We start from the raw sequence: 10606 nt of genomic DNA on the forward strand, positions 1-10606 counted from the left end.
GCTTATATGCATTCTTTCAAAACATCTGGGCTGTCAGTAAGCATAAATCGGTGCAGTTAATGGTCATAACTTCCTGTCTTTCTAATTAGGCTGCAGGTGATTTTGTTGACATAAGAGAAAAAATTGAAGATGATAGCATTGAAACAAAAGGTAAACGATTTAATTATATATATATATATACACTTATTGAAATACTTATAAGTAAAATATTACATGTGTTGGATTAATACTCCTTGTGTTGGATTGACTGAATTACTTCATTTCACTGTGCCTTTCACATTAAAAATTGATTCATTCAAATTAAGAATTACTAAACTGAAGGTAAGACAGATCTTGTCACCCAGGTTTGCTATGAAATGCTATAGCCTTGGAAGCCACAAGCTGAATGAATTTTGGGGATTTTTTTTTACCTCGAAGAGTCTAAATTGGGAGTTTTGAGTTTTTTAAAAGAAAGAACTTAGAAAATAAAACAGGATGGCTCCTGGAGAGAGAACTCGAGAAGAAATCTTGTGAATCAGAGAGGAGTGAGGTTTCAGCAGAAGAAATACTAGAGAAAGTGAGGCTCTGCCTGGGACTGGGGAAGCATGTGAGCAGTATCAGGAGGGAGGGGAAGAGCATGGACAGGGGATGAGACAAATGGGCAAGGTAAGCATCGTCATCCACGGGGGCATTTCACTGTTGGCAGTGAAACAAATGCACAGACAATCTCAGCGTGCACACGTTGCAAATGCACTGAAGTAGACGCTTCCTGAAGACTTCTGGAGAGGACACTGGGAAGCAGAGATAGTTATGATAAGGAACTGGCTGATTTCTGTGCTAGCTGAAGTGGTGCTTGACAAGTGAGACTCAGGCAAAGTTGGAGGAAGAAGTGCTTCCACAGTCTGCAAATAGCATCATCCGCTGGACGTTTTGAGAAGGAGCAGGAGTTGGGGATTTGCAGATGGCCAAGTGGGGCAGTTGGCCGTTATGCTTTTCTGGAATAAATCAGTGGGAGTCTGACTGAAGGGGGCATCTCTGCTCAGATAGATACGGTTGCAAAGCAGAAAATGTAACTCTCTGGGAAATGCAGCCATTGTAGTAACACGCTACCAGTGTTACTCCAGCAGGATACTGGCGATGCTACTCAACCTTTCCGTAGCTTTTCATTGTATCCTAAAATTTCACCAGTGTTGCTCTCTGAAAACACCTTAATTTTTGCTAAAAATGTCTAAGTGGGAAGTGTGTATTTTCTCTGTTAGTACTGATCTTTACTGAGATTCCAGGAGACAGCTAAAATACCAATTTACTGATTATTTTGAGGCAGGCTGGACTTTTATCAGCCTGGGGATCATTTTTGTACATAGGGAAATGGGCTGTAGCTCTGACGAGGACAAAAACAAGTATCCCAAGCATCTCATTAGTGTATTACTGACTCTCCATTTGACTGGATTTTAATGTTTCCCTTTTTTGGTGAGTGTATGAAGTTACTGGTAGTGCTTTGTAGTAACAGTGAATGAGCACAGTGTGTATTGGAGCAGCAAGTGGTTATCCTCTGTTGTCTTTGAGCTCTGACCTGGTTTCCTAACTGGCAGAATTTTTGTCAGAATTAGAAGGGAAAAGCACTGGTGTGCTGAAGCGCAGTCATTCAGGAAGCCATGTGGTTACCTTGGTGGTCAAGTCAGTGGTTAATGCTGAAGGAGAACAGAAAGAAATTGGGAGGGCACAACCTCAAAATCAAGTTGAAATAGATTGTTAAATAATCCTTCCAAATTTTATTTATGAGTTTTGTAATAATATTTGTAATAATATTTATTAGTTTTGTAACTAGTTGAAATCCTCACAAGCCACTCTGATTGTTTAGATTCCCTCAATTTATATTTAAATCTTAATGAAATACATTTCAACCTTTTCTTAACGACACAGTGAAAAAGGCTATCCAGTGGAACAGTAGGGGACACACTTTCCAACATAACTTACAGTCACCTGTTTGCTGCTTAATGTTGCTACTGCATTTGTACTTATCTCAGGATTAAAGTACAAAATGACATATTTGAATAAGGATATCTTTAAAACGTGAGTTCTTAAAAAAGGCCACAAAATTGGTTAATAAAAAGAGATTTTTAAGCTTTAACCGTGTTGAATAATGAAGAAATTGTATTACTATTGGCTAGATGCAAAAAGCAGTGTTTCATAAAGACCCATAGAGAGACGATGTTGGGTGTTTGTGGCAGTGACAGAAGGGGAAGGGTCTCCCCTCCTTTTTGGAGGTGCAGGACCTGCGCTGGGCGTGCTGATGGGCAGGGATGGGGGATGCCCCCCTAAACCTGTCTGGGACCACACAGGGAGCAGGCTGTGCCCCAGCGCCAAGGGGGATTCAAGAAGCAGTGCTGTCCTTCAGACAGACAGCACTAAAGCATTAGTGTTTCAGGTTGTTTGTTCCCTATGTGCTAGACAGTATGCAAGCAGGAAAAAGTATTCCCCATCCTCAGTGCTGCATGCACCATTTGTTCAGGTAGCAAAGCTTTTAAGTGCCAGCAAAACTTGTCTGTGACTACTCACAAGCGTACATCTCAGGTCACCTCTGAAACTTTAAGGTGGGTTTTATGTATTATTTTTGAAAGACAGGCTTTTGTACAGTTTTGAAAGTGGATCTTTTTCACCAAAACAAATAATTTGTATTGACTAGATTTTGGTCAGATTTTCCAAATTACTCTGGAGATCATTTTTAATGATCGTCATTATATTTTTTTTTAAAAAAGGGGGTAGAAACCCAAACCAAAAGATAGTGCTCTTTATATATATATGTTTTTGTCCAAAATGAGCTAAAGTACAAACTAGGTTTGTTTTTACAGTTAATAAAATGTGCTATTAATGGGACAGTGAGCAAATGTCACATTCACATGCTGTTATGTATCAGGTCAAATCAGTCTACTGTTTGGCAGGTAAAAAGAACAAAAACAAAACCAAAAAACCCACCAACAATATCATAAAAATGTCATAGGATCAGTGTCTCCTGCTTCCTAAACAAACATCTCTGCTTTGCCCTGGTATTTCTGTAACATCCGGAGACTGTTATCCTCTGATGGTGCTCTGGTTCATTGACAGTTTCACATAAACAGTTAAACAGTAATTTGGAATGGAAAATTTTCTAAATTCCTTAATTTCTTTGTGCTTTTTATTTTTTTTTATTTTTTATTTTTTGGAATTGTATTAGTAATTACATCTTCTTTCTTTTTATTTATTTTTTTATACAGGGAAATACAGAACAGCTCACAAACCTCATTCAAAGCCAAAAGTATCAAATGCTTTTGAGGTAGATTTTGCAACAAATGGAAGTGACATGAAATCAATGGGCCGTTTTCAGTCGGAGGAGGAACTGTGGGCCCGCTTAGAAGAGCTTGAGAGACAAGAAGAGATATTTGGTGAACTTGACAGGTGTAGTGGTGCTATAATACATTCAGGTTTGGAGTTCAGGAAGCTGTTGGGTGTGTTTCTGTTTGTACACAGAGGATCTGATAGTAAGTGAAACCAGGTGACTAGATAGATGCAGTTGAAATTGTAATATGTGAAAGAAGGGTGGAACATAAACAAAGCATGCACTGCAAAGCTAAAGGTGCCAAAATCTGCCTCTCTGCTACTGTTGCAATCCAGCATTATAGGATTTTTTTCTTTGAGATGGTAGAAGTGGGGGAAGTAAAATCCATTTCCTGCAGGCTAAGAAAACCCTTCATTTACAATGTCGGAGTTACCCATTTAATGTTTAATGACATGCTCAGATCTATTCTCATCCTAAAGCAATACATATGTCATTAGCCAGGATGTCACATTTTTGGTATTTCCAGTTGATATGGAAAGGATATGGACATTCATCCCAAGTATGAAAAAGGTTCCACAGTCTGGCTAAAAATGATTCTTCACCTGAGTAAAGAAAAATATAGGCTTGTTCATTATTTGTGTGCTAGTGTCTCTCAGGAGTATGAATTGGCTTGTTTGGTTCACGGAGATATTTCTCATTTCATAGAATGCCTGATACAGTTGAGACAAATGGAGAAGATACAACCTCTTCTGAAGAGGAGAAAGAGGATAAGAAGATGGATCTGAATGGGACGTACAGAGCAGAAGACTGTATTACTCAGGGCAACTTCCAGAAAGAAGTAACAAATTCAGACTTGTATGGTGGCCAAGTTAATGGCTCTACTTATTATCACAGTGATGATGAAGATGACATAGATGTTGGAGATAGCTCTATTCCAACTATTTTTTTCTCTCATACTGTTGAACCTAAAAGGGTTTGTACATTTACTGACATGTTTCTGTCAAGAGATTGCATAAAACATATATACCGTATACTTTATCTAAAATAGCATGTTTTAGATCATGTAGATATTGTAGAGAGCTAAATATAGATGAAATTTATTTACACTTTTTGAAAGGCTTGAAACCTACCATTTAAATACTGCAGTTTTAAGTGCGGTATTAGAAATGATCTTCAGATGTATACCTTGCTATACTGGTTTCAGGCAGTTCCAAAATGTAGTATCCTGTCTCTGAGTTTTTAAAATGACTTTACTTAACATGAAATTGACTGTTGAACAGCACAAGCAGATAGTCATAGGCTATATGCAAAATCTATGCACATTAGTGCAAAGAAATTCACCAGCCAAGTGCAAATGGTAAAGAATAAACAGTTCACACTATGAATGTTACTGTTCATACATATATTTAACTCATCTACGCTTCGTAGTCCTCAGCTGCTTGGATAGGAGAATGTCAGAATTCAGCTGATCTGAGTGATTGTTGGTTTTATGGTCTAGACCATCATTTGTGTTCAATTTTCAGGTAAGAATAAACACAGGAAAAAATACTACTTTGAAATTCAGTGAGAAGAAAGAAGAAGCCAAGCGTAAAAGGAAGAACAGCAATGGCAATGGCCATGCGACTCCAGAACTGCCTAATATCAAAACCCCAGCAGACATTTACCGGTGTGTAATTTACGGCATTGGCACGTGAGCTTTCTTCATAGCAGACCTTCTCTTTTTATTTGTGTTCACCTACAGCATGAAAACGAGCTTACTGTTTCCTGAAAGAAACAGATGGAACTGAATTTACTACTTATGAGTGAAAGTTTGTGGCTTCTGCATGGTTGTCATACTTCCATATCCATAAAACATTTCTTAGCTTAAATTTTCTTTTCCAGCTACCAGTTCATCGTTTATTCACGTTTTCAGAGCTTCTGAAATTTACCTCAGTTTGCTAGTAACTATCATCTGCATAAAGTAATACAGCAATTTGTTATATGTTGTCATTAATGTCTTGTCAATTCACTTCTGTGTTTATTTTCAAACATAACTGACCAGATCTATCACTTCCAGTGCTCCTCCTTTCCCACTTGATAATTGCTCTGGTTTTAGTCTCATCTTTTCAGTATCTTCAGACCATACTCAGGTCTCCTGTTTGCATAGTTTCTCTTGCATTTTTTCTGCCTAACTTGAGTCCATTGCTGTCTCTCTTCTCTGTAAAAAGAAGTGCTCACCTGCAGAATACCTGCAGTCATAGAGCTCCACAAATAACATTGTACTTAGGCTGTAAAAATGCTAAACAGGTTAAGGGAGAGTTAAGTATTTGGATTTGTAAAGATGAACATAGACACCTATTAGGTTGGCTGATTAAGTGTCTATGAAAATCACTGCATTTGTGTGTCGGTGTATTCAGGCACCTAAATATCTTAAAAAAGAAAAAAAAAGTGGCACAAAGTGTAAGAAGTTAAAAACCCATCCTGCAATTACAGTTGCTGGCGCTAATGATAAGGTAGAGGATTATTTCTTCGTGGTCTCCCTGAGCTTTGCAAAGGAACTGTATCCTGCATAGATTCACAAGTGTTCCCAAGAGAGTGTGATGAATAAAGCTGTTAAGAAACGAGTAACACCCTTAAAATTCATCCAGTCATTGGGAGCCTCCTTTATGAGCTTAATAAAATTGTCTCTGTCTTCTAATTCCACTCGTTCTGCTCCACCCACCCTTGACTTCTTCAAGTCATGGAGATGGAGTATAAACTGTAGGAAGAAGCCTCTTTATCAGTTACAGTTTGTTAATACTTGAAAAGTGTCTTCATGTTGATCTGATCTTAAAAGCTGATTTTTTATTTTTTTTTTAACGAAAGGAGATGATATGGCACTTGCCAGGAAAAGCTTCATCCATTCCACGTGCAAGAGAATGTTTGAAGTATTTGTTTCTATTTTCTACATTTGACAAAGACTTCATTCTAGAAAACTGTCGTTCTGACCTTCTGCTTCTCTTTATAAAAACAACCCTGAAAATTGCTTAGTTTACCTTTTTTTCCAGCTTTTCGTAACCCGCACTGATCTGTTTTCTGTAACACTTTTCAAAGAGCTATATGTTTTCTGCTGAAAGAGTATGCTCGAATAATGGGCGTAACAGTGTTTGCTCTGCAGAATTGATTCTTGTATGTTGGTAAATAAAAAGCCTCCAAAGGTACAGTATTGTAATTCTACAGTGAAAAAGTTGGAAAAGCACATCATAATTAATTTGTACGAAAGACAAAGCAAGATCGCTGTAAATTTGTCATCTGATCCTGAAATGGTTTATTAAAGCTAACATTTTCCTTTATAGAGTCTTTGTTGATGTTGTGAATGGAGAATATGTCCCTCGTAAATCAATTTTGAAGTCTCGAAGCAGAGAGAATAGTGTTTGTAGCGATACCAGTGAGAACAGCGCTGCTGAGTTTGATGACAGACGAGGAGTTCAGAGGAGTATTAGCTGTGATGAAGCTACTCAGAGTGACAACAGCGAAGGCATACTGGAGGAAGAGGAGGAAGAGGGGCAGCAGCTACCAAAAAAGCTTCCTCCCTCTTCAGGGACAACTGAGGTACACTTTTTAATTAATTATTGATTGTTGGCAGGGATAAAAATGAAAAATCCAACGAACGTAGTGGCTTATGCCATCAGTTTCTTTGATTTCTTTAAAATGATATTCTAACTCCTTCCTACTTTTGCTTCAGAAGGACATAATTAGGTGACAAGTTTCTGTCATACATGTCCTAGGAGCAGAGGGAAGCAAACAAGGAAGTTGCCTTTCCCTGACCTCACTCTCCCGTAAAGATCCAACAAAGTAGTTACATGCTGGTGGGCCTGTGACTGGGCCATCCTGAAAATTCCTCTGCAGGGTGTGCAGCAGGATTAAAAAAAAGTAAAACCTCTACTGCACAGTTGATGAGAGGGAAGGATAGATTCCCTGTAACCTCCGTTCTGTCAGTATTCTGGGGCACAGATACTAGAGAGGTAGTGTCCAGGCATTGTTTTGAAGTTTGAAAACACACAAATACCAGCCAAATGTCTGTTTGGATTTGCCAAAGACAGAGGAATTACGCAGCGGTAGGAAGCGTTACACTTCTGCTCGTCCTGTTCCAGACTAGGGCCAGTGGTGATCCCAAACATGCATTTTCCTGCTTTTGGAAAGTTCAGGAAACTTTCCTGAAAAGGAAAGTAAAGGAAAGAGACTGTACCACAAAAGGGGAAATGTACAGTTGCACAGCGACTGGAAGAATTAAGCAAGAATTAAATGTAGCCCCTGCCCTGAAATTTGTGACGTAGAATATTCTTGACTTTTATTTTGTAAGAACTTAGACTAACGTTTTCAAGCTACAGTGAATTTTCTGTAGTTCCCAGTGCAATGGGAACTTCACTGAAAATACCTTTTTGAGAAAAAATATTTTTGACAAGAAGTGAATTCCTCATGAAAGCTATTGTTTATTTTTCATATGAACAGCTACAGATGAATACAAGTGGGATGGAAAGATTCATAGTGGAAGATCTATCTGTAGAGTTAGCACCTCACACTGCAAATTCTGTGGACTACATTTTTGTAAAACATCTACATACCCATTAGGTGTTACATTGTAGTCCATGTTCTGAATTACAGCATGATTATTCTCTAGGATATACTGTATTTTCTAAGTAACTGAAGTAGAGTGAATAAAACACTCCTGTTAAAGACCTGCCTTCCTAAGTGCTGTTGAACTTTTGGTTGTTTTTGTGGGTGTTTGAAATACGTTATTTCTTCATTACCATTTGCCATGCACTAAGTTTTTTTTTCTTTTTGTTTCTAATTTTACCATGATCCTCTTAGGTTGCATTTTGCTTACTGTTTTTGAAAATGAGTATGTTGTTAGAACAACACGGTTGTGTACAGGCATGGCTTTTAGGCATAGTTCGGCTACTGGAGCAGAAAACCAACAAAAAAGCTGCTCTTTTGCAGGTCCTGCAAGAAAAGAATGGCTTTTTTGTTTTGCTTTGTTTTTCTTGGTAACTGAGTTATGAATAAGCAAAACTAAGCATAGTTAATAAATCTGGTGTGCATTCTTTCGTGCCCAGTGTGATATCAAACCTTGGATGTAAACTGTTTCCCCTTGTCCTCATGCAGTCTGAATTCTGTGTTTTCCGTACATAATATGGTGATTTGTTCTAAAATATGTTTATGAAAAGTAATTCTGAGTTACTTTTTTCAGATGTTTTCCAAGAGTTATGGCTGTTTCTTAGTTAAGTAAAAGAAGGATTAAGTCATATAATCGGCTGCATATAAATTATCATTTTTAAACGTTAAATGTTTATTGGACCTTTTATAGACAGAAATAGTTGGAAACAAGTTTGCTATTCTCTTAAATATAAATTGCTTTGACCATTTTTTGATCATATTTGGTAAGGAGAAAGAACAAACAAAATACGTGCTTGCCAATTTGTATGCGGTGTGTCAGCTTGATGCAATTAGAAGATATTAAGTCATAAAATATGACGTATGATGGAAATGCTGACATACTCTAACTTTGCAAAATCTCTTAATTTGTTATCCAAAATGAAACTATATATTACATCAGCTGTTTTATTTCTTGAGCACGTGTCAGTGAGGAATAAAATTTTTAGATCATTTATGCAGTGGGATTAAGTAGTACTTTTAAGACATTGTCTTTCATTCAGTTGTCTTTGAACAAGCTATATTTTGAGGTTAATTACAATTTGGTTACTTATGCAAGGAACAGTCATTGATTTAAAGATATTTCTTTACTTATGATTAAAAGAAATAACAGTCCTAATCAGGCTAATATAAGGTAATGACCTTATGGGCATAGCTTCACATTTGCATTTTATTAGCTCATTTTGAGTATTCTTTTCTGTTGTAGGCATTTTCTGGAACTGTTATAGAAAAGGAGCCTTTATCTCCCTCCTTAATACCACACACAGTCATTGCTCACCCTGTCCTGCCCACCATTCTGGAGCGAAAGTCAGAGGAAATTTTGTCTGAAGGGTCAGAAGAAACTACAAAGAGGATTTCAAAATTCAAAGCTGCCAGAATGCAACAGACTAACTAGGTCTTGCCTAGACTGCTGAAGTTTGAGTATTAATGCCTAGTTTCACATTTGTTGAGATTATGTAAAGCTATATGCATTACACCTAGGTAGTTAAAAGGATGTCCTATGTTGATTTGGCATTGTTTATCTTTCAAACTTCTGTTGGCAACATATAAAAAAATTTCAGTGTTTGAACACTTGAGTATTCATCTTTTTCTTTTTTGTTGATTTCCCTGTATGCTGTCAGCACCTTTGTGTATGTTTGCCTTATGATAGCAGCACTTGGGTTATTTTTCAAAAATGTTCCTTACATACATTGTTTTTGTGTTTAAACCTAAATACAGGCAGTTTTGTGCCAGCTGTGATGTTCTGCATACCATATGGACCATTTTAAGGAAACTTTACACATTTCAAATAGATCCAACAATTATATTGCATTACTTGCTTTAGCATTTTAAGACACACTTGTATTTCCATTGTTGTAGATTTTGCAACTAGGTGTCTGCTAAAAGTTTTTTTCCTTCTATCAAACCTCTCTGATATCTCACTGTACAGATCTATAAAATGCTGGGTTCATGTACATTGCAGGGAAGTTTCTTTGATGGAAAAGGGTATTTTGTAAAATTAAATTTTCAGTAAAAAAGCTGTGAAAGTTGCGTGTTTTCTGTTGTTTTACTGCTAATTTGGAAACAGCATGGAGAGGTTTTTATTTTGAACTTAGGTTTCTAACTTGGAGTGTTTACTACCACGTGGACATAAAAGCAGTCCCTTCTCTTCTGCTATTGTGTTTTAACCTCCCATTAATGAATGTCCATGAAAATTGAATGCTCTTAAGGAGGGAAGCATAAGCGTGGACTATGATTACAAAACCTCCAAATTCTTTTGTATGCACAGAAAACATTGTAATTGTCTTGGGAATGCCCAGAGGGAGTCAGCACTAAGGAAAAATGTCTCAGTGCTTCAACTTTATTTCAAAATGTGACAGTGCTGCACCAGTTAGGGTACAATTTTGTGCCCAGTTTTCTTGACTGAGAGCAGTCCTGGCTGTAGGAATTCATTCCTGCCTTCCTGCCATCCCATCCTTTCTGCTGACACAACTTTTCTTGGGGCCACCCCTTGAATGATAGATAATAGGCAGCAGAGCCGGGTTTCAAAAACAAACTACTGGTTTTGTTGTTGTTGTTGCTGTTGTTTCAATAGTTGTGCATGTTTTTTTGAACTTAGCAAGTTGCCTAATCTTTCTCAGCATGTTTGTGTCAGCACAG

General features: G+C 37.4%; 1 protein-coding gene across 1 annotated transcript in view; it reads left to right on the forward strand.

The window, feature by feature from the left end:
* The window catches only part of URI1 (URI1 prefoldin like chaperone), a 42591-nt gene extending 32598 nt beyond the window's left edge, over window positions 1–9993 (forward strand). The window contains 6 exon segments of the mRNA XM_080552288.1: window positions 90–150; window positions 3234–3414; window positions 4001–4268; window positions 4819–4961; window positions 6610–6865; window positions 9174–9993. Coding sequence (XP_080408414.1) covers window positions 90–150; window positions 3234–3414; window positions 4001–4268; window positions 4819–4961; window positions 6610–6865; window positions 9174–9362 — 1098 coding nt within the window. The 3' untranslated portion in view covers window positions 9363–9993.
* Window positions 9994–10606: the final 613 nt, after the last annotated feature.

Source organism: Anser brachyrhynchus (assembly GCF_964034855.1).
Source record: "Anser brachyrhynchus genome assembly, chromosome: 12".
NCBI lineage: Eukaryota > Metazoa > Chordata > Aves > Anseriformes > Anatidae > Anser > Anser brachyrhynchus.